Source organism: Amphibalanus amphitrite, unplaced genomic scaffold (genome assembly GCF_019059575.1).
Source record: "Amphibalanus amphitrite isolate SeventyFive unplaced genomic scaffold, NRLGWU_Aamphi_draft 000468F_arrow, whole genome shotgun sequence".
In the NCBI taxonomy this organism is placed as follows: Eukaryota; Metazoa; Arthropoda; class Thecostraca; order Balanomorpha; family Balanidae; genus Amphibalanus; species Amphibalanus amphitrite.
In genome coordinates this window covers 81706-109466 of record NW_024881962.1, presented here as the reverse complement: position 1 = coordinate 109466, position 27761 = coordinate 81706, and the positions used below count along the sequence as shown (strand labels likewise).

General features: G+C 51.1%; 1 protein-coding gene across 3 annotated transcripts in view; it reads left to right on the top strand.

Moving 5' to 3' along the window:
- LOC122392089 (F-actin-monooxygenase Mical-like) overlaps positions 1–27761 on the top strand; it is a 44745-nt gene that overhangs the window by 6474 nt on the left and 10510 nt on the right. For all 3 annotated transcript variants that reach the window (XM_043386599.1, XM_043386600.1, XM_043386598.1), the window contains exons 2-6: positions 5185–5418; positions 12558–12659; positions 14969–15176; positions 23761–23967; positions 26569–26825. In XM_043386599.1, coding sequence (XP_043242534.1) covers positions 5245–5418; positions 12558–12659; positions 14969–15176; positions 23761–23967; positions 26569–26825 — 948 coding nt within the window. In that variant the 5' untranslated portion in view covers positions 5185–5244. The remainder of the gene's footprint in view (positions 1–5184; positions 5419–12557; positions 12660–14968; positions 15177–23760; positions 23968–26568; positions 26826–27761) is intronic.

Below are 27761 nucleotides of genomic sequence, written 5' to 3'. Positions count from 1 at the left end.
TCCGGCACTGCAGAGGGTGGGGAACCCGTCATTGAGAACAGGGATTCCTGGGAACCACCTGTTACAGCCTGCGAGTCCATTGTGTCAGGATTGTTCTGAGGGACATCCTGGGCTGTATCCGAGTGGGACATGGTGGAGATGGTTAGAGCCTGAGAGTCCATCATCTCGGAGGGCCTTTGTTGTTCACTGTCTTGGTCAATATTGGGTTGCACCGAAGGCCTGGGGGCTGTAGCTGCTGGAGTAGGGGGTTGTCCAGAGACCGGGGTTCCCTGCCCTCTTTGGTTTTCCTCTCGTGCACTGACATCACTCCTCCCTGGTCCTGTCTGGAGCTGTAAGAACCTGTCAAAGAGGGTGATCATTTTGTCCAGTTTCTGTTCGATAGTGCTCACTTGTGCTTTGAGGGATGGATCCGACGGAGTATCACTGACACTGTTGCCCCGCACCACTGTGGTGAAGGGCCTAATGTTTGGGGTTTGGTTTTCCTTGTCATACAATCGACGCGCATGGGCGTAGGAGACATCCCTGGTGACTTTGATTTCACAAATAGCTTTCTCTTTTTTCCACTTGGGGCATTGCCGGGAAAGACAGTCATGTGTGCCATCGCCACAGTGGATGCATGTTTGGGAACATGTGCCCTCGTGCTTCTGCTCACCACACTTAAGGCATACTGCCTCAGCCTGACACCTTGCCTGCATATGGCCGTACTTCCCACATTGCAGGCATATAAGTGGGTTGGGAATGTGTTGGCGAACCTGGTATACCACATAGTCAAATTCGAGTCTGGAAGGACATGTGGGCCTGTCAAATGTCAGTAGAATGATGGGGGTTTTCTCCGTGTGATTGCCCACTCTCCGAGTGAATCGACGGGCGGCAACCACCCCGAAGCTGGACAACCAACCAACGATTTCATCCTCAGGAAGGCCCATGAGATCAGGGGCATTGATTGTCCCCCGGCTCTGGTTTAGCTTTTCATCCTTCTCGATCACACACGCCTCATCTCCGAACTTACACACTTTCAATAGTTTCTCGGTTTGGGCACTGTCTTTGGTTTTAAGTAGTAATCTACCATCATTCAAAAAGTTTGCTTTGTCCACTTTGTCTTTGGATCCTAGAATCCCACGGACACACATCTGAATCCATGGCCACCCTCTTTCCTTCAGAGGCTGCCCGGACTGCAGCTTAACAGAAAGATAGCTGCCAGAATCATCATCCTCACTCCAGAAATTAACAACCGTATCGTCCTCTCGCACTCTCTTACTGGCCCTACTTGGCCCCATCCTCCTGATCTATCCCATCGGTGACAGAGATCAAGAGAAACCTAACCAAGTCTTTTGCCGTGCAAAAAGACTCCAGGAACGACTCACCCCGATCCTCGGCTCAGAGCCAGAGCCCAAAAACAAAGGAAAAAGAAACAAACCAAACCAACTCCTGAAACTAGGCTCACGGATTCGAATCTTCTCGAACGTCCAAGTTCGCCAGATACGCCTTCACCCTGCCACGTGTCTCGCAAGAATGGACAGCCGTCTTCTGCTGTTGACTTCCCATTTGTCCCCGGCTGAAACAAGGCAATAGGTACCGGCCTGCTTCTACGCGATCTCACTCCAGAATTTGTGGAAATTATATGTAAGAATCTTGGAAATAACCGTTCCTCTCCTCTTCCTCCGACAAACCATGGGTGCGGAAAGTTGGTGGGGCAAAAAGTTGTCAAACCTACGATGTAACGTAACGATGAATCAATTCCTTTCATTACAGAGATAATACTTTGCATTACACAGACATTTCAAAGCTCCTCAATGTGAAAAACATTGGTTTGCCAAGCAGTTAAGTCCTGCAAATAGGCTTAACCCGGCAGGCGGTGGGCCTACCAGCCACCTTCCGCGCGGTGGGGGGGGGGGGGCATTTTTTGCCCCCCCCCCGTATCTCCGAAACTACTGGACGGATCCGGAAAATTCAAACGGTGTTCGATAGCCCTGTCAAATTTGTGAAGGGAAACCAAATTTCATTGACCTCGGGGTCACCGATGACGTCACAGGTCAGGTCAAAGATAAAATGTTTCACCGTTCACGGGGCTTCTAGGGAAAGCGCTATAACACCGAGTAAAACGCATTTTGTCGAAAATCAGCGATGAGGCGTCAGTTGTCTAGTACATATGTTGCTATTAGAGGTCACCGGTCATACCAGGTCAGGTCACAGGTCAGGTCACCAAAGGTCACCAAGGGTCACCACATGAGACCAACTTTACTAAGGTTATGCGATGCATGTTTTATGGCCAGTTTTTCATTTCCAACTCAATGGTGTTGGTTATAAGACCATCAGGTACGGTTTAGGTCACTTTCTGGTGGAGGTCAGGTCAAGGTCAGGTCAAAAAAGGTCAAATTTCAAAGTTGATATTTTTGCATAAAATGGGTATTGATTCGATGCAGCTTGTCACGGGGAGTCTAATGGTGGTCTTTGTTTTGCGCTACGAGGTCTAGAATTGCTAAAAATTGAGTTTGAAAATTTGACGTCATCAATTTTGAACAGTTTTTTTCGCTATAACTTGGCCAAAAAAAGAGGTATCGATCTCAAATTTGGTATGTAGATAGAAGGCGGTAGGGACTATCATATATATTCCGTTTTTTTTTCGAAATTCAATTTTTTTTTTGGATTTTTTGGCTATTATATTCAACAAATATATTTTTTGATTTTTGGGGGTCAAAATCCAAAAAAATCGAAAAACCGAAATAGTAGTTTTGTAGCCTTTTGATTCCACACCTTTTATGTCTGAAACATTTTTCTGTATCTCTAAAGCTGTAGGCCTGACAGCTCTTCCCGCGAAACCTTTTTTGGGTCGAAAATGGCAAAAATGACGTCACTCTGACGTCATTAGCGGCCAACCTATCATAGCCTTTGGAAAAATTTTTGGTCAACATGTGCGCTAGCTGCTCCCGGGAGGGTACTGAAAGTTTGGTGACGATCGGCGCAGCGGTTCTCACTTCTCGAGATATATTGAAAAAACTAAAGGGGGGGGGGGCAAAAAAATGCCCCCCCCACCGCCTGGAAGGTTAAGTTGGTGGGGCAAAACTCTTATTGGTAGGGCAAAATGGCAAGTTGGTGGGGCAGCCGCCCCACCAAGTGAATATGAAGCTCCGCCCCTGCGACAAACTGTTCAGCCGAGTTTCTCTCCCATAACGCTACCTGTGCTAATTAAGTTTAATCACTCCATGCTCATCAACCCTGTTTATTGACATTTGACGGAAGAGCGCAAACAACACCTGACTTGATGACCATCTCTGTTCTCATGGGAAGTCGTCCAACGCTGAGCCGTGTGGCAATAAGGTTAATGGCACGAGGAGCGCCGTCTGCCAAGCCAACTCAGAGCAGTGAACTGAGTGCCAGGTAGCGGCCGGCCGTCTGATGGGAGGGCTGGGGGGGGGGGGGATGGAGGGGTGGTTGGAGGCTGGATAGACGGAGTTGGAGAGATGGCTGGAGGAATGGCTAGAGGTGTGGCTTTGGGGGATGGAGGGATGGCTAGAGGAATGGCTACAGGAATGGCTGGAGAGATGGCTACATGGATGGCTGGGGGAAAATAGAGGGATGGCTGGGGGGATGACTGGAGGGATAAATGGAAGGATGGCTTGAGGGCTGAACGGATAGCTGGGGGATGGAGGGATGACTCGAGGGATGGGAGATGGTTGGAGGGATGGCTGGAGGGATGGGTGGCTGGATGGCTGAAGGGATGGCTGGAGGGATGACTGGAGGGGTGACTGAAGGGGTTGCTCGAGGTCTGACTAGAGGGATGACTCGAGGACGAGGGGGGGGGGGGAGAATATGGTTGTTGCATTGGTAATCTGGAGGGATGGCTGGATAGATCACTGTCGTGGACGAGGAATAGATATAGATAGGTGGCTGGTTTGAGTTATGACTGGATAGATATCCTGAGGACTAGCTTGGCTTGGGGAACTAGCTTACTCGTACTTTATAACATTTACTGACACTTCACGGTCTAAAATACCTAGACGTACGGGTGACTGTGGCAGAAGACTGGTCATGTAGGCTGTATAGCGTCAAAAGTTTGTTTCTTCCGTAATGTAGGTAGTTTTTTTCATTGGACGATTCATCATCTCACCCGATCAAATATCAGAAAAGAAAATCGCTGTTAACGTGGTAGTTAGCGTGAAATTGAATTGGTGTGCCAGCTGTGTAATTACGCCACTATCGCCTAACAATCTTAGTGTGGTTTGCCGAGAGCCAAGGCCCACAGCAGTAGTTTAATTTGGCGATTTCTGCTCGTTTAGACCCTGCACAGCTTTTGCTTTCACATGGTCAGTTGCACGGTCCATTAGACCCGAGGCGCGTTTTCTTTCCCCATACTGTGAAAACGAGTGTTATGGCCGGCGGCTGCTAACACACCCAGCCTGTGGCTGTGTGTATGTGTGTCTGCGGGCCAGACCGGCCGGCCGGCCGGCGTCCGCGTCTGTCTATGTCGAGAAACTGCCTCCAATTTCGGCGAAAGTCGTGTGGACAAAGTGGCTGTCCCTCCGACCCGGCCGACCAGTAAGAGCCCGGCGTGGCCAGTGGCTCTTGACGATCGATGTTTGTCGAGTAGCCGTATATGGACCGCTGCGGCCGGGATGACATTTCTGAGATCCCGTGATGTCATCATCATGCCATATAAGCCTACAGATAGATATGATCATTTAGTTATCTGCCCTTGACATAAGTTCACTAGCCATTGATTCATTGGGTGTTGGTACTCCTATCAAGAACACTCAAATCATAATACGATCTCAATTTCCTGTAAAGCTGTCTCAACTCTCAAGTATTTCCCTACTATCAGTGTAGCCAAGCCCACGATGCCAAACGTTAAGAGTACTGACCGAATATGGTCAGCTTCGAGTCAGAGTGTGACATCGTAACAGGTATAACGCAACCATGAGTCTGATGTTTCCTGATTCCCGAGACCACTAAAATCCAACAGAAAGTATCCTGTGACGGATGTCAGTTATCACTTCATATTCACCTCGTCATACCCACCACTCGAGCGCCGCGTGGGGTGCCACACGTATTAGTAAACACGTGTACTCTCGGCTCGTATGTCCGTCCTTATACGGAGACTCCGCTGCGCTCGCTCGGCGCGGTGTCGATAGCGTCGCCTTATCTCTGTATCCCGGCGCTGACGCGCGCTGCCGACGTGTGTTCCAGGATGCGTGGCGGCCGGTCGACAGTCGCTCCCCGTCTCTGTGACCGCTCGGAGCCGCCGCGATGCCTCACAGCAGCCTTCCGTCGGACGCGACCCACCCGGGTCACGCGTCCGATCACTTTGATCACCTGTGCGCGGCACAGACGCTCCGCAGCATCCTCACACACTACCGGCGACTGTGCACGGCGCTGGACCTGAGGCCAGCGAGGTTCCCCGACTTCTACCCCAGACTGAAGGTGAGTGACGAGTGATCGGCTGAGTTGGTATACATAGAAGAAGAGAGAAGTGTAGCCGGGAGGGCTGAAGAGAGTTAGTGGTGAATGGTGATTGGTGATGTTTTGAGAACCGGATGATGTGAAGATCCATATTAGTCTACTCCAAGGGGCTGGATGAATAGGTAGGTATATTACATTCGCCAAACAACGATTCATTTAACCCGCGCCGTGCTGGGGGGGGCGTTTTTACGCCCCCCCCCTCAGGTTTTTCGCGAATATCTCAAAAACGGCGGCGCGCAGCGCCGCCGTTTTTGGTACACGTGTTCCTACATCATTTCCGCACATGTTGTGAAAATTTCAGACCTAGGCCGTTCAAGGTCAGGTCACCAGGTCACGTCAAGTGACCTTACCTCAGAAAAAGTTCAAAGGCTCGCTATAGCTACACCGACTGAACGATCACTTTGAAACTTTCAGCGATTGATATGAGTAACAGTATGTATAAAATGTATATCTCGGATTTTTGATATCTGTGACCTAAGGTCAGGTCAATTTTGCGACCTCTCCATTATAAGTCAATGGGAGAAAATTGAAATGCGCCTCTTTTGGACGAATATCGTTCAAAACGCTCTCAAACATCGGTTCATAGGTAAACATGACACACTGAATAGGAAAAATGCACCTGTGACCCCTCTGTGTGCCCCTGAGGTCATCTCAGGTCATGAACGGTCGCCAGCAGTTTTTTGGCTATAACTTTTGATAGAGACGTGCTAGAGCGGTGAAAACACGTCAGATGTGTTCAGCTCGACGATACGGATCGACTGATATGCAACATGACCCTTTTCGGTCAGGTCATGACCTTGACCTGAGGTCAAATTTTCAAAATGACCTTTCAAGGTCAACAAATAGTTCATTCGACGCGTCTCGACGAGAGGAACACGATGCTGGCAAAAGTAATGTCATGGCGCTTATGAGTCAAAAGTTATTGACGAAAAAACGTTTTTCGTAAAAACGGCTATTTTTGGAGTTTTTGCCCTCTGGAGGCTAAACCGTTGACCTGAGGTCAAATCTGAGAACATTACTCAGAAAGGTCTGTAAAAGGGCTATCGAATGCGCTTTTCCGCGGCGCTGTAGCTCTATCGGTTCCCGAGATAGCCGTTGGCAGTTTCCAAAATGTTGAAATAGTCAACATTTTACCTTTGGTGACCTCTGGTGACCTGACCTTTGACCTGACCCAAAAAATGACCGAAGTGTTTTCGTCCTTATTTTTGACGCTCTTTCGATTGCCGCTTACCGCGTGTCGCTACGTGGCCCAGGAGCCGAGTTAGACGGGGGGGCGTGAAAACGCCCCCCCCCCAGCACTCGGCGGAAAGTTCAGGCCACCAGCACGGCGCGGGTTAAGCACATCATCCATTGTCACAGCACCGTAACAGCAAACATTTTGATACGTTTCATCCAAGGCCCTAAAAACAGTTTCATCTTATGGAATCTAGCTTAATCTAAACGTTTTGAAGCGCCCCCTTTGTGATTTAACGTGGCTAAACTAAGGCATGCTCCAAAAATAGGCGATCCTGTCCGTTGTTTTGTAACAGCGGTGGCGTGTTTTCGGTTTCTTCATCTGACCTTGGTACCGAGTAAGAAGTATCCTACTTAGCAAACCGGCTCACAAAAGCGGTGAGCTGCCATTGTGTTATGACGGCGGCCGCTATAGTGATGGGTTCACAGAGAAAGGGATGACTTTCCTACAACTGCTGTAAAGGTACAGTGAGTAGTGAAATAATCTTGGGTATAGCCGGGTAAAGTGTGCTAGCTATATGAATGAAGAGCATATGAAACTGCTATATGCTAGAAGAAACCTCGTATTGCACGAACATTGTGATATTGTAATTAATCGCTTTACAATAGATCAAATGACAAAGGTGACGACGTTCCGGGTGTACCAATTCTCAGTAATGTTTCCTCTGCATCAAGTTGTTTTTATTTGAGTCGATAGCTACAACAGAACGTAGGTTACGTCTACATACAACAGAACGTCTTTGTGCATACAAGGACGAATGAAGAAGTCATTCCTTTCGGACACTTACCTACCTAAGTTCTTATCGATATGCCCAATGCCAATATGCGAGGGTGTAGGTAGACTGCAGATAGCGCTAACGTTTCAAGGAAGGAGAACAGAGAATGCGATGCACGTCGTTGTTCGCCTGTTGTCCTGCATCTGATAGCGGTACAGTTATGTCCCCGGTGACTGTGACTCAGGCAATGTCCTGAATCATATCTCTACGTCGTATTTACTACACGTATTTACTGCCAGGAATGTGCAATATCTCAGATATGCGCCTTGCACAGGCACACACATTTTGCCTAGTCCCAAATGTGTGACAATTTGCTACGCAGAGTTGACTGAGGTTATGCAACTTTGCGGAAAGGCTTTTGCTTATGAGTTCTTTCCTCATCTGTGAGGCTCATAAGGAACCTATAGCTGACGTCAAAACAGACCAATCTAACTGTAATTATCTTCTTTTCAAGAAGCTATACTGTGACACTAAGAAGCTACGACCTGCCTACCGAATTATGCCGCTCCCAATGATCATTTACCACATTGATTAATTTTGCGTGGCATGATTGGTTACTCCCACAAAAGTTGGGCTTATGTAATTCCCGGTGTACACATGCATATGGGCCTGCGGTAAACCGGCTGTTAGAATAGGGTGCCCTTCTAATGCCTGAATGGGCGGAACGGGCAAGTCCTGCCATCGCGGTTTAAATGTGTCAGCTCCTAAAGCATAACAATGTCTTCCGACGCAAAAGGTTTTAGATGAAGCTTAGACGTAAACATGCATATGAATGATCTCGTTACAGTTGTAATTCCTTTATGTGTCGCGTCATCACGTTGTCGTCTCATCTTTAAATCCTCATTCAAATTTCAACATCATCATCTCCCTTCAGAATGGTGTTTTCTCATCTCATGATGAAGCCAGCCTCTCTGTACTTCGTTTCAAATTGGCGTTGATTTTCTTCTCCGCGATGAACTGCGTAGGTCTGGTATCTCTCAGAAGGATGAATTGCGTCATTCGAAACCCACCTTCGGCGGCTGAAGCGGCGGCGATGAGGCGTTGTCTGACCAACCCGCGGGTCTGTCTGCGATTTTCTCCTGCGTGCCGCCGTCACTGACCGGGCGTGGACGGGTGTGTGGTCGCGTGGGGAGCCCACAGCCCGCGCCGGTACATCCGTCCTCGCCAGTTTCTCCGGCGATTTTACGAGCGCTGTCACCACCGCCTCTGGTGCCGTCCCTTCTGTCCGCACGTGTCAGCTGTTCTCTGTTCAGACCGCTGTCTGTCGCCGACAGGTCTCTCACCAATCATTGCGCCAGGCTGTCGTAAACAGGTGAAAACCGAAACCGAGTGGATTGCGCCGGCTATACCTAAGGCTGGACATTGGATAAACACACACAGCTTTCTTGTTAACCCGCGACTTGCTGGATGCTCTTCAGTCTCTCTCTCTCTCTCTCTCTCTCTCTCTCTCTCTCTCTCTCTCTCTCTCTCTCTCTCTCTCTCTCTCTCTCTTTCTCTCTTTCTCTCTTTCTCTCTTTCTCTTTCTCTTTCTCTTTCTCTCTCTCTCTCTCTCTCTCTCTCTCTCTCTCTCTCTCTCTCTCTCTCTCTCTCTCTCTCCCTTTGTTTCTTTCCATCCCTCATCCTCTTTCTTTTATTCTCTGTCCTCTATTTCTTTCTCCTTTCCTACCCTCTCCCCTCGCACCATGAGTCATGGGATAGATGACGACAAAGCTTGGCGTGCAATAGTGACCCGGCCTTGACCTCTGGGCTGGGTGGTCACGACAGATAGATAACCTTGTTTGGAGCTGCATCACGGGTACCTTCCTCCTGGCCAGATACCGTGTGTCATTCCCATTAGATGCCCATAACGCGGTACACGTGTGCAAGTCGTGGTTCGGTGACCTCGGCGGACACTGCAGACCTCTCATGTCACGATTTTTTGCCTAGGGGCGGGCCATGTGATAAACGATGGCGCTTTTGCCAGAAGAAATCTAGGTATGTAGGATTAGATGATTCTCTAATTACTCTAATTGTGACGTAAAGAGGACGGGAAAGTAAAATTAACCATATGTTAGGAACATAGGCTTATTGCATGCTCGGTAGTTGCTACCACCTGTGGCATCGTTTCTGCGGGAGCAGCTTTGCCATGACCTTCACCAAGCTCAGTGACCCTGTGGACAAGGTGAGGTGGCCTGTGATCCGCCTTTGTCTGTCGCTACTCTTTGTGGTTGACCCCGGGGTCTGGTACTGGACAGACTTGTACGGAATGGTACGGAAGGGTCGGAGAGCGGTCAAGTAGTTATCACGTGGGAGGGTCTGGAGAAGACAGATGAACGAGCGCTTCCTAGATGCCTAACTTATGTAATTTCTAGACTCGGAGAATAGAAGGTAGACCCGAACGGACACCCTAAATGACTGCAGTCTTTTTTCTAATGATCGGTTATCTCCGGATTTAGATAAATGGAGAATAACTCAAGCTAAGTTCAGTTGGGTACTGCTGAAGGCCTTTCCAACATACCTATATCTCCCGATGAGTCGCAGTAGTCGAACCGAGGTCAGTGATTATACTATCAATGGCGTCATCAATGACTCAGTGGAGTCATCGCTGACTCACCATTTTTGATACGGACACGTCATCGAGACTCCATATAGTAGACGCCTCCTGCACTGTTTGCCGTCCACCTACCGACGAGTTGCAACTGGGGAGAGCATCGTATATAACAATCCCATCGTTTTTTGGTGCCTATCTTCATGAGCAAGCCATACATTCAGAAAATACATACAGAAGCGGGTAGTTACTCGTATGAGGAAATTGACAGTTTGGTGGATTGAAGCATGGTGGTCTGAGGTGGGCACGGCCGGTGACCAGTGAACACAGGCCGCGTGACCACTTCCTCCGCCGACCGTCACGCTCGTTACCCACGGCCTTCTGTCACTCCGTGACGTCCGTCACATCCGTCACCCGTCACGACTTGTGAGCGTCACGGGCCGTGTCTAATCCGTGGCGGTCAGCCAGGGACAGCAGTACCCGACCCCCAGCGGAGGGCAGGGGTGGGGGAAGGGTCGGGTCAGCCAGGAGAGGTGGGCGGCGGGCGGCCGGCCAGGAGCCTCCTCCACCTGAGTGGGTCGCCACCGTCGGGCGACCAGCCAGCATACACCACAGTGGCGCTGCCAGACACCGAGACTCCGCGCTGACGGGCGCCGTCCCCTGGATGGTTCATAGCCGTGGTACGACGGTCACATCCGTGAGAGTTTGGCACACCGAGGGCTGCTTCCAGACTCTGTGTGGGTTTCTTGATGCTGCCTCTTTGTTAGTCTTCGTGACTCTGGGTGTTTGTGGGCTTGCAGTAAGGCTGCTGATAGGGGACATCCCAGAAGGGACGCGGCTCTCGGGACCGGGCGGCCGGCCAGATTCTCAGACTAGTTGGCCACCCCGTCATTCCCTCTCCGGGAGGGGGGGGGGGGGGTAGACACCGGGTCACCAGACACCGGTGACAAGATGCCCCCCCCCCCCCCCACCGACCCCCGGGCGGTCCGCCAATCCGACCGGCGCGGCGCGGCTGGCCATCCCCTGTGGTCACAAAGACTTGGCGCTGGCCGCTGGCCGCTGGGTCTGTCTGAGATTGGGGGAGGAGGGTGGTCCACGTGGCACAGTGTTGGCTCGTTACTCCACAAAGGCTGGGAGATAAAATGCAGCGTATCTGCGCCCGGTGCACTGACTTTCAGTGCAAACAGTGCTGACTGCAAGCGAAGGAACAGAGAGGAGAAAAAAGTTATCGCCGCTCTAAACCTATGTCCGAGCTCTGAGCTTGACGGGCTGACTGGTTGTCAACGTGGGCCTGGTGCTTCATTTCTACCTCATATTGTGTGGATTCGAAGGTAGATTTGCACAGAGCAACATTCATTTGAACACTTAATAAAAAAACATGAGGTTTCAAGACCCTAGGCATAATGTTATTTTCTTGTAATAACTGCTAATAAGTAAATAAATTGCTAAAAATGGCTGCTTTTAAAGGGGCAGTTTCAGTGATAGGAATTGATATAGACGCTATTGTGACAAGACAGGGGTTTTGCTGAAGTGCTGAAAATGTTGAGCGTTGTGACGAAGCGCTACTGTTTAGTGCAGATTGCGTCTTGTCATAAATACGTGAGTCACTGAACATTTGATAGAATTCCGGAAATTGAACCACCAAAGAGCAGCCGATTCCGCGATGAGCTCAGACTCCCAGCTGAGTCATCTGAAATGACTCGCGGATGACTCGGGGCGCGCTGCTGTCAGATGATAGTAACCGTCCCACAGACGTACCCGGTACCTCGGGGTCAATGACCGGTGAGCGGCGCCCCTTTGACCCCGTTTGATTCCCAATAGCGGGAAGGAACTGAGATAACGATGCGGTGTGTATGTATGTATAGCGTGGGTAGCGACAAGGCCCTATATACCGGTAGCGATAGGGGAGCGGCAGGACGCTTGGGCGATGAGCTTATCACGTCGTCTGAATATCGGCCGCTCCCCTGAGGGAGCGGATGAACTGTTCTTCATCTGATCTTGATAACAGTAGATCGTGATTCGCTGCTTGCTTCAATAGATAGGCAGTGGTTGGTTGGTGCCCCTAATGTGCCACTTTGGTGGTTATTGGTGCATAAACAACATCAAAGTGTCACGAGTTACTTACCCTTGCCGCAGAATCGGACTCATGGTTTGATGTTTGCCTCATTTAAAAGCATGACATGATTAATACGATCTTCTCGGGCGTGTTTGTGCTTCCAATGTGAAGTGCTGATGGTCGAGTTGCCTCACGGTCCATGCCACGGGCTGCACTGGAGGGGTGGGGCTCCCGAAATTCGTGACTTGTGGTGGATATGATTATGACTTTGGCATGCTGTGATGTTTGCAAACTTGCGACGGTGACAGTAGATGATCCAAGCTATAATTTTGTCAAAGGTGTGTGTGTGTGTATTATTTCTTGAGCAACATATAGCGCAGTATTGGCTGACTGAGCTGATTTTTTTTTTGTCTGGTTTCCTTCCCCTTTAGACACATTTCCCCTTCCCCTTTTCCCCTTTCCCCTTTTAGACACATTTTAATTTTGTTCATTTCTACGCCTGTTTCAGGCCAGCCTTCAGTCATGGAAAGCACAAGGCCTGCTAGCCAAGTTCGACAAGAGGGCATCGCACAAATGCTACAACCAAGGATACGCCTGTGTTGACACAAAGGTATGCCACGAAGCTGCAAAGTGCTAAACCACCGAGGAGTGTACCGGTTACCCCACGCCGTTACATTATTCACAGAACCGACCCCTGCGCACCGGACTCCCGTGGCCTCAGCGGGGTCCGGTATCGAATTTCAGCGACCTTGCGGCCATTCTCGGTAGTGTCACCGGCGATATTCGAGCTCGCTGTACCGATACACATCTCTGGTCTGATGTTCTTCTTTCTGGGACCGGTGCTCGCGGACCCGCCGCTACCGCTGCTGCTTGCTGGTGCTGCGTCGCCCGCCCTCCCGGCGCCCGGCCCGTCCATATTTGGAGGCGATTCGGGTCCATCGGACGGTGAACGAGCGAGCCCATCCGCCCCCAGCGATAGCCGGCGATACTCGCTCGCCACTCCATGACCGTCACGGCTCAACATCTAGCTAGTGAGCTTCTGTGGAATCCGGTCGCGTTCGATGGCCCCGGCGCGTTCAATGGACGCAACGCGTCCGATGGTTCGTTGTAAACGCCTGTCGGGGTGTCGCCTTGCCTTGTTGAGCTTGGTATTCAAGAGGTGTTTGTTTGAGCGCGATTCACTCAGGCGTATCTCATCGCCTGAGAGGGCACAAATCACCACCGCGTTGGGCTCATTACGGCGATGCGTGTTCGCAGCGGGAAGCAGCGGGCCATACACCATCCAGCGGCGGTGTCTATAGCGGCTAACCAGCCGTCGCGGCGGGCAGCCCGGGCCGACGATGTCCCTTTGTATTCAGCGCTCGTTGTCGGCTCTGAACTGCGCACTGCTGCGACCAGAGGTCGTCTGAAGCCCGGAGGCTGGCGGGGCAGCTGAGGAGCGAACTCCGAGCGTCCTGCCGCGTCCCGCTGCGTTCGTCTCTTCTCGCAGCGGCTATCCCGTTAGGCACGCGCTCATGACGTCATCGTCCTGACGTCATCGGTCGAGCCATGACCTTTATCGTGCCTGGTCGGGCCGGGCGGCTCGGCGGCGGGGCTATCTTGTCCCATCGCCGGCTGGCGCCGTCGCTCAGACCTGTCGTATTGTGGGTTTTTGTCGGCGTGATCCACGAGATGGATGAACGCAGCACGGCTCTGGTGGGTCCATCGCTCCGCAATCTAGCCGCGCGGATGGTGATTTTGTCTCGATCTTGGACGGGGAAGGAAGATATTTTCTGAATGACTGGTTTCTGTGGTCTCCTGACGATAAGGTTGGACCGCAGTTGCGGCCTATGGGTCAAACTCGTGTTTTAAAATGCAGAACGGTATGCTTTCCGGAACCTCGCTGCCCCGATTATACTTTATAATAGGACCTCATAAATAAACTCGCATAAAACGCCGAGTTGTTGCCAGCCTTCCAAGTAGGTTGCGTAAAGGCATCAGTAATCTTTTACCAACCGCAGTACTTGTAACGTTTTCTGAGGCTTTTTTCCCCGGGAGCATTGGAAGTGCTTTTCGCATTTGTAGGAACCTGGGGTCAAAAACAAAAGAAGCAAAAGTAAAAGTTGCTTGTATCGCTTCTTTGGCCCAATTAGTTACTTTGACCCATATGATTGAACCGCGGATTTCATTTCCGCGAGGCCTAGTTTCATTTACGAGTTCCCGGGGCTTGCTAGTTCAGAGCTGTGTAGAACCCGGCCCAGAAATTGTGAGACTGGAACCTGCTGCTCTCATTATTATTATTTTTTTTTTTTAAATGAAGCACACAATTACCCGGAAGAGTTGCTTATTTTGTCACAAGAACGGTACCATTGCCTGCTTTTATCACAAAGTCCCCGAAGTCAAGAAAAAGAAACATGGATGCCGCGACAAATTGTCAATCTGCGTCCCTCGCCGTTTTATCAATATCGTCGCCGTCTCTCCGTAACGTCTTCTGGCAAACGCACTTAATGCATGCGCGTTTCGTATGCAGCGACTAGGTTCAGTGATAGGCAGTGACCCACAGCTTGAATTACAACCGTTGACCTCTGCCGAGACGCTGACCGTCTGTGACCTGCTTTGGTGACTTACAGGTATTGGCAGTAGGTTAGGTGGTTGCAAATGACCATAAAAGATCTGTGATCGCCGTCAATGACCTTTCATGGCCGTTGGTGATCTGCTCTTTAGTCATAACTGGGCAAGCTTTTGTATTTGTGCTAGAAAGTGAAGTTTTACTCGGTAGTGGCCGTCGATGATCGTTGTTGACTTTGGATGGCATTCAGTGACCGTTTTGGGCCGTTCAGTGACTTATGGTGACCCTCAGTGACCTCCGATGACCTTCATTGACCTTATAACAACCCTGTGTATTGTGTAACCGTTTCTGACCTGTCGCGCTGCCCTCAGGTGCTGGTGATCGGGGCCGGACCGTGCGGTCTGCGCGCCGCCATCGAGGCCCAGCTGCTCGGTGCCAAGGTGGTCGTGCTCGAGAAGAGAGACCGCTTCAGCCGAAACAACGTGCTCCATCTGTGGCCGATGGTCATCCACGACCTGAAGGCACTCGGCGCTAAGAAGTTCTTCGGCAAGTTCTGCGCAGGAGCCATTGATCATATCAGTAAGTCACGGGGCTGTTCGGACGGGACGGAATAGGTTGGGATGAATCGGGGAGGGTAACGGATTCAAATGTGGAAGAAATGGTTGATGCGTAGACAAGTTCTATCCATCAATGTCCAAGATTGCCAAGGTCTCGGAGCACCCCACTCTCCATATTGCAGGAGTGCTGACAGAGGGTCAGGTGTGACTCGAGTGTAGGCAAGTGCACCATTACCACGTTGGCAGCTGGCCGGACGTTGTCCCGTGCCTTAGCGGGTGGCTGACACGGTCTTCGAAGTCGGGTCGGGACCGGGTTAGCAGCGGGAGCGCAGGCGATGAGTTATGCATGACCGGGGTGGTATGTAGAAGCCGCTCGGCCGGTCAGGGCTCACTTTTATATGCAGCTCGGGTGTACCAGGTGACTCCTAATTGGCCAGAGGCTGGCGGTCTTCATTGTTCCCCGTCCATGACAAGTAGCTACTGAAGTCTCGCGTGCTTGTCCACATTTTTGAAACGGCCGTTGGAAGCGCTATTTAAATGTGTTGTCACTTGTCATGGTAGTCTCGTTGCAAGCTTTAGATTGTAGATGCTGCTGCATCGTGCAGTGGTTGAATAATGAGATAGATTTTAATGCAGCAACATCATATTCAGGCAGCTGCCTGACTCGAGTGCTTCTGTATAACGTCCGACCATTAGCATATTTCAGCGAATGACTGCGCTCTTTTTGGGCAGATAGGGACGATCTCAATCCAATGTCATCCAGATAGCAATGTAGATTCCTGTCTTGGCTGCTTCCGTAGCAACTTGGCATCGGTTCGTTTCCGCTATCTGCGGTCAGGCCACGCGCCACGCTGTGCAGGATGTGTGAGGTTTCACAGCTCCGCTTGGTGTCCATTTTGGCTCAGATGCCTGGCAACCAGGCTGCCTGAGACGGAGAGATGAAGCATCAGGGGGATTCAGAATGACAGCGGCTGACAGTGGTGGAAGAAGCTGGCTAGCGCGTGTCGTTTGGAGGACGACGACCGTCCGGTTAGATACATTTGCAAAATTACGAAATTCATACATATAGTTTGTTTGGTTAAGGTAATCAAACGTAGGTTATGAAATTTACGGAAAACGATCACGACGGCAATCCTTCCTGAAGTAGTAGGTATCGTTCCAAAGCTGCGGATCGTTTTGATCACAGACAAAAACGTTTAGATGAGTCATATCCGCTAATGAGTCTGGGTTTCCTGGAACTGTGAGGTCAGTGAACGGCAAACTCACCCTACGTCCGGCATCCGCCCACAGTTGTTACAACCAGTCTCCACACTGTAGCCACTGCCAACTCGATCTGAATCGACCACGGAAGGTCTGTTTGTTTACCGATTCCGCTCTGATCTCTGTTTGTTTGAGCTCTGTGATCACCTGGCCCATTGCAGAACTGGAGGAGTCTCACTTTGTGTCAAAGCATGGACGCAAATTGTTTGATGGTTTCGATTTTGAGCTATGACTGGCCGAGACGCCGCTAAGGGCTGTTCTGGAGAGTGGGTCAGGACAGCTGTGCCTGACGCAGATTAACCGTCTCGCTAACATCCCTGAGACGCTTTACAATGATGAATCGCATGGGAGTTTCCAGCTCCATTTACACTACATTTCTTTCCGAAAGCGCTCGTGCACGACGTAATGGGCGTTCATTTAGCAGTAATTGAGTTTCGGTGTTCTGGAAGTGGCCTGGTCGTGCTGTGCATGGCTATTGGTAATCGTAGTTCCGCTGAATGATGGTAGTGCCAACGGCTGGCGCGAGCATAGTTAACACATTGCTCAATCTTACCGATGATCTGCTGCGCTACTTTATAGACGAAAACAGCGCCAATGGTTATATGCTGAGATGCTAAGCACACCAGTCAATCTCCGCTGAAGAGAATAGTCGATTTTCCGCATGGCGCGGGCGATTAATGTCCTCGTCATTGTATCTCTTCTTGGAGGCACGTGGGTAGGTAGCACGTTTCGGATTATTACCTCGGCCCTAGCTCCTGTAACCCGTGACCCATTCCGCCCACGATAGTCCGTTCCAGGCTGCCGCCAGGCGGCACTAGGAACGGTCCCGGCACGTGGGAGGGAGTTCCTCTGCCAAAATCGACTAATTCGTAACGTGCTTTCTCCTGTTTCGCTGTTAGTTTTATCCAAGGCTTGTTTTATCGGGCGAAGCCAACGGTAGTGGTGGTGGCTCAGCTCTACGGTTGATGCATGGCTTAGAAGTTTGTTGACGTTTGTTAGCTTTAAAATGCTTTTTGGCAACTCGAGTGGCTATGAATTTTTCAAAAGTTACAATCGTAGGCTCATGAGGTCTTGAGGTCCATTTGTCAGGAGTGCCGTTTGGATCAATCACTGAATCTGATAATTTCCTTGAAATGATGGAAACGCTACTACGGCTTAATACCTGTGGACTGTGGTACAATACAACGTTGATTTCATTTAATCTCTCATAAATCATCTGTTATCATCATTCATAAGCAATAGCTTGCTTGTAAAACCTGTTAGGCTTCATTCGCACACAAACATTCCGATATTGCCTTATTCGGTTGCGTAGCGTCATCACGCGGCCCTGATAACCCCGACCACCATAGGGCCTCTTCAGGCCAGTGTGGTGAATGTGGTGACAGTATAGACCCGGTCTGAATCCTAATTCCCTATTTTCTCCTGTTTCGCCGGCGTCCGGTGACCATGAGTGATCGTGTTTAAGATAAGAAACCGGTATCATTTAGCGAATCACCGGCTCTGTAAGCGTCACGCGACGGTCTGCAACTTGCAGCTGGGTACCTACGGCACGGCACAGCTTAGGACCTCAGATACGACCACATCCGTTGCAACTCGTATAATTCGGATCAATCTCGCCTCTGCTTCTAGTTTTCTCTACAACTCGTGCGGCTTTTCAAGGGCACACCTGAGGGCTCCCGGCTCAGTGTTGTTCGCTTCGTGCCAGCTGTGTTCTCTCGACTACGCTGCAGGTCTCCCCGAGCTGCAGCTGATCCTCTATCCGTCTGCACGGCGGTGCTACGATACTGTCGAAATCACAGCTGCCGTCTAGCCATCACGTTGTTCCGGCTGGAAGCCCTGCGAGCGGCGTAAACACCTCTCTGTAACCTTGCCTCGATCGGAGTGCGGCTGAGGAAGGGGTGATGGCGCGGGGTGACTCACTGCAGGTATATCCGGACTCGCTTGATGTTGCACTCGCCTGTCCTGATGTTGAATCATCTGCGAACTATGGTATGGAGGGACAAAGCGTATGGCGAATAGATATCGCTACACTATCGTAGTTTCTTTGCACGCAGATGGCTCCTGGACACCCCAGCTGTTTTCCGTTTAGGTCACGTGTTCCGTTTCTGTCACGTGTGCCCCGACTGCTCTGCTTGCCGTTTGCGGTTGGTCTGCGTCATCGCGTTTGCGGTTCGTCTGTGACAAGTGCCACACGTGGAGTGATGAGTCACGCGCTGAGCACATACAGCCTCGCGGCGCGTTGCCTCAGAGTCCCCTGTTTTTCTGTGAACTGCCTTCCTGCGGGTCCGTATACATAGTCCCGGCTCGGCGACTTTTTATTCTGATGTCACTGCGTCTGCGCTCGAAAGGTGCATGGGTGGCCTGTGTCCATGTTTGACGTTAGGGATTCACTCGACTGACAGGCGCTAGTAGCGACGGTATTGATGGACGGATTATTGATCTGTCAGAGTAGCTTAACGTGCTCAAATGTTTGTCTGTCTGTCTATCCGTCTGTCCCTTGATCTGTGAATATTGTATAGCCATCTGGTGGCTGGTCTTGTCCGTCTGTAACCCGTTGTATTTGTTTGTTTCCGTTTTTCTGTCCGTTTTTTTCTGAGATCACACACATTCTTGTTGTCCCGTGTCCGCTTCCAATACAGGATAGACGTTAATCGCACAATCTTGAGTCGCAACAGAGATGCAGCTTTCGGTCACTTCTCCCTCTAAAATCCAACTAACTCTTCACACGGATGCTCACGAATAGTCATGGCTGCTTGCCAGCTATTTTCATGCATGTATCATGGTCCGACTTCCCGTTAGTTCGTCCAGTAGGTATCGGTTGTTTGATCAATCAGCGACTGATGCCAGAGGGCCGGCAGGACCTCATTCACCCCGTGATTACCCTATTTGGCTGATTATCTCCAGTCGCAGCGAAGTAGTGGTGCGGCGGACGGATGACCCCGTTCTTTTGTAAATCGCTGAATGTGGGCTGCTGGTTCACACATGATCGGGCGCAGGACGCTATTAGATCCGCTTCGGTTGGTTTTGTGGGACGGCTGTCCTACTCTTCGGGGTCGATATTCGCCTCGGATCGGGGCAGTTTCTAGGACAGGCCTTGCGGGCTGACGGTGATCGTTTGGGCTCTCGTGGCACTTCTCTGGGCCGGTTAAACTCGGCTAGACGCTACTGATAGTGGTCACGGTTACCGGACGGGGACTGTCGATAGCCAGTGTTTGCGGCAGTGTTTGCTTGTCAACATATGTGGATAAGCCGCTGGCTACTGCGGCTAGTGGCGCGATCAGCGGCGGCTTATCGGGCTCGTGTGGTTTCCACACAGCCGCGTGGGGATTTCGTGGAAATGATTGGAACTTATGCCCCTGGCCTTGAGGTTTTGCGCTGATTGTGGGTATGTACAGGTGGCCTCGGGTTTTGGTCACTGGGGCTGTTTTCTCAGATTCATTGCTCGCCTCATATGCTCCATTATGGAGAGTGTGGCGAGCCCCTCATTAAATGTAAGTAAAATTTCGGCGGGCTTCTAACTTCACCACACTCGACTCCAAAACCCACTCCAATTATTTGTGCGGCCCGGCGCCACTGACATATTGATGGTGCTCTCTCTCCGAAGCTGTGACACTCAGCAGTGGTCCTATGATGCCATAGGGCGCCGACTGATGGACAGGCGTCATTACTCACAGCTGAACGGTCACCGCTGCGGGGAGCCACTGTGTTGGGCCTGTAGACGGCGGGAGGTGCGGATCACTGTGCCCGCAAAACCGAAACAATGAGCTGAGCTTCAATCTGAGATGAGTTGGCTTTTTGTGAAGGATTCACCGTCCTGCGTGGCTTGTGCTGTGTAAAAAGAGGAGTTTGCATGACGTATTGATGTTGTGCGCTGAAAGGAACCGGTAAGGTAACGGTTCCGTGTCTTTAGTGACGCAAACCGTTTGGCGCTGGTATCACTCTGGGTCATCAGAGATTATCCACTTCTTAATTGGAGATGGGCAGCCAACGATCGCTCACATTTTAATTAGTTGTATGTTCGGACACATGGGCCTGTAATGACTAATTCGCGATTTAGGACACCGTTTCATTTTGACTGCCAGAGAGCAGTCGTATCCAACGACATTTAAAAAGTGGTTAGGATGTTTCAAATGTTGTTCCGAGTCCGAGCTGATGTCCAAAAACGATTATAAGTTTTATGTAGCTCCATTTAAATTGCCTTGCACTCTTACTGGTAAGAACTTCTACTAACGGGCTTGACTTTAACCAGGTGCCTGAACCATGTGCCTGGCCACGACCGCGCCCTCGGTTCATATTTCGGGTGACACGGTCACCACGCCCGTGCCGCATCTGCGGGCGGGTTCCATTGGTCCCTCAGACGCTATCTGGAGATCGCCGGACCTGGCTGGCCCAGTGGTCCAGGCTTAGGATGGACTGGGGGTGGTCGAGGGCTGGGCTGGGGGGGGGGGGGGGGCAGTGACGAGGGGTGGAGCTAGGGACACCGCTTGACCGTGTTAGCGACGAGTGATGTCTCGCAGCCGTCTCAGGAGCCCCTGATGACCTGATGACCCAGCGAACTGACGAAACCGTCATCCAACAGGGTACCGAGTACCGACTACCGATGGGTGCCTCCCTCCCTGAAAGAACCGGTCTAAGGTGGGACGGGGAGGGAGGGAGGGGTAGAGCACCTGCCCAGGACTGAGGACCGATCCAAATTGGGATGTTGGCGTGTGTGGCCGGGCGAGTGGCCGACTCCTGTGCGACTGGCCACACGGCCTGGTCGACAGCCACCGACAAGACCAGCCCAGCGACAGACCAGACGCTGGTTTGGCGCTGGTCCGCCGGTCTGTGCCGTCCAGACCACTGCACAGCTGCAGTGATTCATCGGAAAGTGTTGTTGCACGATCGGTCGCGTGTGTTTTATCTTGCAGCAGGCGGGAGTTTCGCAGGCACGATTTGCAGTGTACGCGTGCGGAGCATTGGGCGTGTGCCTCAGTGTTCGAGGTAACGCTGTGAGCTAGCCGTTCGAGGAGGGACGTGATATTTCATCAGTTTCATCGATGACAATATACCCGATTGACTGTTCACGAATGCCTCACACATTGCTTACGAATTGCTTATATGCATAGTGCTCACCGCGATAAATGAATGCACGATCGGCCGGGGGCAGTGATTTTCTCGGACAAGCCCGCTGGTGGCAGTAACTGTCATGGGCTGACAATAATGGCCATTGAAATACATCGATGACAGGTGGCTTCTCCCATCACTGGACCTAGACCACCGCTTAAAATCGCCTTAGATGACAGCACCTACCAACTGTGACGCGGGTTCCGGCGATGGCTCGTCTCGCACTGCGGCTGGCTACCAAGGACGACACTCAGCTCAGCCCCGGCTGAGTGCCGTTGCCCGTCCAGTCTGTGTGGAGAGGATTGGAGCGAGCCGAGACGGGTCTGGACGACACAGTTTCACTGTCTGACCCTGGCGGACTGCAGCACTTAAATCGGATTGGGTTAAATACTGTTCATTCTGTCTGCGAAGGCTGACTGGGGATTCGTTTTTGTCTGTTCATTTCACAAAGTTTTCATTGCACTTCATTCTCGTTGCATCTGTTGACATTTAATTTTTAAGTTAGCTCTTCACATGTAAGATTAGGTGCTTCTTTTGACGTTCAATTTTTAAGTTAGCACGTCACATGCCATAGGAATAACGACTAACCAATTTTCAGCTATTTATTTTAGATTATCCCGGTCATCATCATGCCGGTCGTTTGTCTTTCGCCTAATTGGCTTTAACAGTTATATTCAACCTTGCCCGTGACATCATCATCCTTGAGCCGCATTACCTGAATAGCCAATTATCTTTCCTTCACGAATTTCCGATGTCCCTGGCTGCTTTATGTAAGATTGTAGGATCGACACAGCATGTCTTCCCAAGTTGTGGTGTCAAAGACGCCTCAGCTGTAAAAGCTGTCGCTCGAGCTGCAACCTAAGCTTCTCTCTGACAGCGATACAGACACACCCGACCGTAGCACGACCTCGCCCGGTGTGTCGTGTCGCGGCGACCGTGCCGGGTCGGAGCGTATCGACGGCTGTGCCCCGTTCTTGAGCGGGATCAGCTACTCCGCTCCACACCGCTCGATTCCAAAACAGACGGCTCCTGAAACAGGCTGCCCCAGCGCGCTGCTGTTGGTGTCGGATTCTGTTGACGCGGGGTGCAGAACCGTGGCTGCAACTTTGTGGCGAAGGGCGAGGGGAGGGTTTCCCAAAGCTGGAGACGGCTGCGGTTCTGTGTGGTTCTGATTAGCGAGACCTCCTTGAATCCCCATTTGTAAATCAAAACCTCTCGCCAGTTGCTACTCCCTATCAAACTTTTCCCGGCCACTCTCTCCACCTGCTCTCCACTCTCTCCACCTGCTCTTCACTCTGTCTCTGTTACCGACGCGACGGCCGTCGACTACCGATCAGCTGGCGCGTTTCCACGAACACCTTGAGTCCCGTATCAGCTGACTACGGAGTGACCGCTCCACCGCCCACCCCTCCCCCTCGCCCTCCCTCTCGCCCGCTCGCTCGCTCGCCGCTCGAACGCCGTTTGGATGCCAACTAGCCAGCTCGATTGTGAAATGGCACGTCCGTCTGAGCAGCGTCGATCACTACGGAGGAAACTGTAGGTACCGGCCAACCAGGGAGAATCACTGAGATTTGCGAACAATTTGTGAAGGTTAGCGGTCGGTTTTCCGTGGATTTTCACACTCCGGTCACGAAGTTTCCGTGTCGGTCGCTGTTCTGTACTGGAGTTGGATGATTGTGCGACTGTGTATAATGACGGGCATGTCCTAATATGCGATGGCCGGAAACTATGCCGTCAGTGATTTGGTATGTCGGAGGAGGGGACTGTGCGCTTTGGTTTGACCGTGGTCGTATTGAAGACCGCAATATGTCAATGGGCTGGCCTGGCCTGAAACAATGGCTGTGCTGTCGTCAGTCCGGGGACTTTTTCTAGACCACACACGAGTTTTCATCATTAATTGCGGCTACTCAGATTGCTGGTATGCCCCAGAGCCAGCATCCTATGACATTTTTGGCGAGAATTCTGTGTCGGACTGTCGAAGTAAAATTTTACGGCTGCTTCGAACAATATCAGCGAATATCAGCGTGATGCCGATTTGGGCATCCGTTGTAGGTCACTTGGACCAAGTTACACGAATGCCTACATTCATATTGAAAAGTGATGTGTCTTGCAGTTGAATAGCTCAATAGATGGTCTGCTGTAGTCAATATTTCTCTACCACATTTGTACAGCGTTTATTTCTTATCCCCTCAATCCCGAGGCCACTGTTTACATAATCCCACTTTTCCGTCACGTTTCAGGTATTCGACAGCTGCAGTGCATTCTGCTGAAGGTGGCCCTGCTGCTCGGTGTCGAGGTGCACGAGAACGTCGGCTTCGAGGAGCTGATCGAGCCGAGTGACGAGCAGACCGGCTGGCGCGCGCGGCTCAGCCCGCCCGACCACCCGGCTGCCAGCTTCCAGTTCGATGTGCTCATTGGAGCCGACGGCAAACGAAACACCTTCAAATGTGAGTCGTGTGTGTGAGTGAAACATGCGTGATGATAATGGGGGGGGGGGGGGACCCAGAGGAGCACAAATGTCTTTGTCCGTTGTCCCTTCTCCTAATGGGTCTCTTTTAACATCCATGTTCGAGGATGCTCCTAATCACTGGCCACAACATCGACGAAACAGACGTAAGACGAACATCTAGAAGTTCCTTCCAAAACCGTGTGGTTAAGACCGTCTATAATCATATAATCATTGTATAATCATGGTCCCATGGTATGTCCCTGCCTCGTCTTTGCCGCTGGGACTGCATTCGCCCTCATCTGCATTCACGAACTTGTACGGCTTACGACTCTGGCATGGGGCCTGGGGCCAGCGAGGCCGGCGGTCCTAGTTGAGTATGCATGCCCCAGCGCGGATGGTAAATGCGGAGAGACATTTGGCGAGACCACCGTCAGATGGGGATGTTCCTCAAATTGCGGGACACACTGCGACTTTCTCTCGGGGTGAGGCAAATCTGGTGGATTAATGTCCGTCACAAGTTTTAAAGTGTGCAGTTTGTCTCGGAGAACTCACGAGACGCGTAGCTCAATCAGCGCAGAGAGGGTCGGCGAAAGCGACGTATCCAAAGCGATTAGCATTATCGGAGGGTTATTGATTACCCATGGGTGAGAGACGAGTGAAACTCTCTGTATTTGTAGTGACGCCATGAAGGCGGAAGTCTCGCTAGCCGGCAGACAGTGACAATAGCGGGAGTGGTGTGTACTCGAGCGTCTGTTTACGGATCTGGTCGTTTCCGCTGAATGGCCACCGATCGCGTGCCCGGGGTGTGTTCAAAGTCACGGAAGTTGACTGTTGCGAAATGTTCGGTCGCCGTCGGGCGTAATGGAAACCTCCCACGGCATCTGTAAGACAGCGTGCAGTGAGGGTCGGGCGGTACAAATGGCTCCTTTCTGCTGTCGTGGTGCTGACAAACCAAATATGGGCGGGCAAAGGAGACACCCTCTGCGCGGAACATCAAATGCATTTGTCTGCGGGGCCGAACGTGTCGGCTGGCTCGAATCACTGATGCAATGCTAAGTCACAGATAGCCGTGAATGGTAAATGAAAAAGTGGAGGGCCTCGGTAACATCATTTTACGCTGTCGTTTTTCTGACACCACCGGCTGGCTAAACGATTTATCGGGTCATGTACGTACATACTATGCTATAAAGTGCAAAAGATCGTTTTTGTACCGTCAAAATACTCAGCAAAATGCGCTAAATGCAACAGGAAAGTGTTCATGATTTTCGGCAGCTGGAGGAGCACGCAATGCTAATCCTTATTTGCAGTTGCAACTAGTCTGATCCTCGGTACGTCCCTTCATATGCTCAGTTTCATTTCATGATAACCTCGTTCTCCTCGGGGGTTTAACGCCGACACTCCTTTCAATTTCGCTAGCTTCCGTGTCGACTGTCATGAGCTCGGCCCGCTCCTGTTCCGGTGTAGTAACCGAGGAATGTGGGTGAGGTGTCGATCGCGCGCCATTGTTTTGCGGACACGCTCGGAGTGGACAGCTATGCTGACCCTCACGGATTGTTCTCAGGTGCGGCGCACCCGGAACCAGTCGGGAATATGATCATTGGCAGGGTTTCTCGGTCAAAACAATGCGTCACTGTTGTGCAGAAACTGGGGTGTGGTTTAGATGATCTTATTTGCGACAAATGTCTTTGTTAGTTCTGTTGTGCAATAGGTACTGCTTTTTACGGAGCGAGCGAAGCGAGCGTAGTCTTTCCTTAGATTAACGGAAATTTCTGAGTATGAGCGGCCGGCCGGCCGGCCGGCCGGCCGTGGTCACGCTTTTGCGAGGCTTATATCTCAGCAACCACTTGACCGATTTACATGCGGTAATTTGTGTAGGGTAGCTTCATTCCTTCTACCAAGTATTGCACTATTCCCGATGCATGTGGGTGACCCCTTATGCACGTGCCACGTGCAAAACGAAGAGGTGTCACTTTTGCAATTGTTGCAATATCTCGGTAACTACTGGGCCGATTGCGCTGAGAGTTGGCATGTAGGTAGGCACCCACTAGGCAATGCATATCCATGTGCCAGAGTTGGGGTGCTGCTGCACGTGCGCACGTGCAGGGGTCGTTTCCAGATCTCGAGAACGGCTGGACCGATGGCGCTCAAATTTGGTACACGGTTAGGGAGCAGTTAGTAGGGTGCCGTGCACAAGTCAGTTGGGACCCATTCTGCACGTGCGCACGTGCAGGGTGCCGCTTCCAGATCTCGAGAACGGCTGGGCCGATTGTGCTCAAATTTGGCACATCGCTAGAGGCCGGTTAGTAGGGTGCCGTGCACAAGTCAGTTGAAGGTACCCCCTCGAAATTTCGCACATGCAAGGCTCACCCTCTCGCTCGCTCCGTTAGTCGCCCCAAAAGGCGCTATACTGGTACTATATGTAATTGTTACAAGCTTTTCTGAGTATGACAGTTGTGCCTAAAATGTGGCAAAACTTCTGCATTATATGTCTTTCAACAAATGCTTCGACCTGTTGCTCCCGATTAAAAAACAAAATGGCTATCTGAAGCTGCCAGTCTGTCCCAAGCACTAACACGTCCCTACTGCCTTGTACCGCCAGGTTTCCGGCGCAAGGAGTTCCGCGGCAAGCTGGCTATCGCCATCACGGCCAACTTCGTGAACCGTCACACGGAGGCGGAGGCACGCGTCGACGAGATTTCGGGCGTGGCGTTCATCTTCAACCAGAAGTTCTTCAAGGACCTGAGCGCCGCCACTGGTATCGACCTGGAGAACATCGTCTACTACAAGGACGAGACGCACTACTTTGTCATGACGGCCAAAAAGCACAGCCTGCTGGCCAAGGGCGTCATACTGCAGGTAAAGCTACACTTTGAAGTGGGGCTGCTTTTTAGGGCTTCTTCGAAAGTTGTTCCGGGATGGGATAGCTATTGCGTTTGATTAGTACGCTTTGTTTTGAGTCGTTTTGTTGTTTCTTGCACTTTTTGGGGATGCGAGTAACAGAAGTGACTTTTTGTAAGCCATATTGTTTCGCGATTCTATTGATACACATTACACGTGTATGGTTTTCTTGCTTCCGACCATCTTTGTCTATAGTCCTTTGAGCTTCAAGTGTTTCCTGAGTGGGCCCCGTCAATCAAAGACTTTGCCGCCTTCAGACAGTCGACTTGATAAGAATCGAGTGCAAGTCAGTGCGGCAGATAAGGCGCAACCTTGCATTGATTTAGTGATGCAATACTTGCTGTCCGTCTGTGGTTAAGCTTTAGTGTACTTCAAATATATGTCAAATGCTTCTTTTCATAGCAAACAAATGCAATATGCATGTATCACAATTGTCGTTTGCTTCAAACATGTATTACACAACTTAATCATTACATCACTATAAAAGCCTCACTATAACCAGTAAAACGCCTTTTGGGCGAAGAACGAGCGAGCGAGATAGTGAGCCCTGCACGTGCAGAAGGGCGAGAGGGTACTTCCAACGGGCTTCTGCAAAGCACCCTTCTAACCGGTCGATAGCGGTGTACCAAATTTGAACGCAATCGGCCCAGCCGTTCCTGAGATCTGGAAGCGGCATTCTGCACGTGCGCACGTGCAAACGGGGTCCAAAATGACTTTTGCACGGCACCCTACTAACCGATCCCCAACCGTGTACCAAATTTGAGCGCAATCGGCCCAGCCGTTCTCGAGATCTGGAAACGCCCCCTGCACGTGCGCACGTGCAGTAGCACCCTAACCGCAACACATGGGAATGCATTGCCTGGTGGGTGCCTACCTGTATGCCAAGTTTCAGCG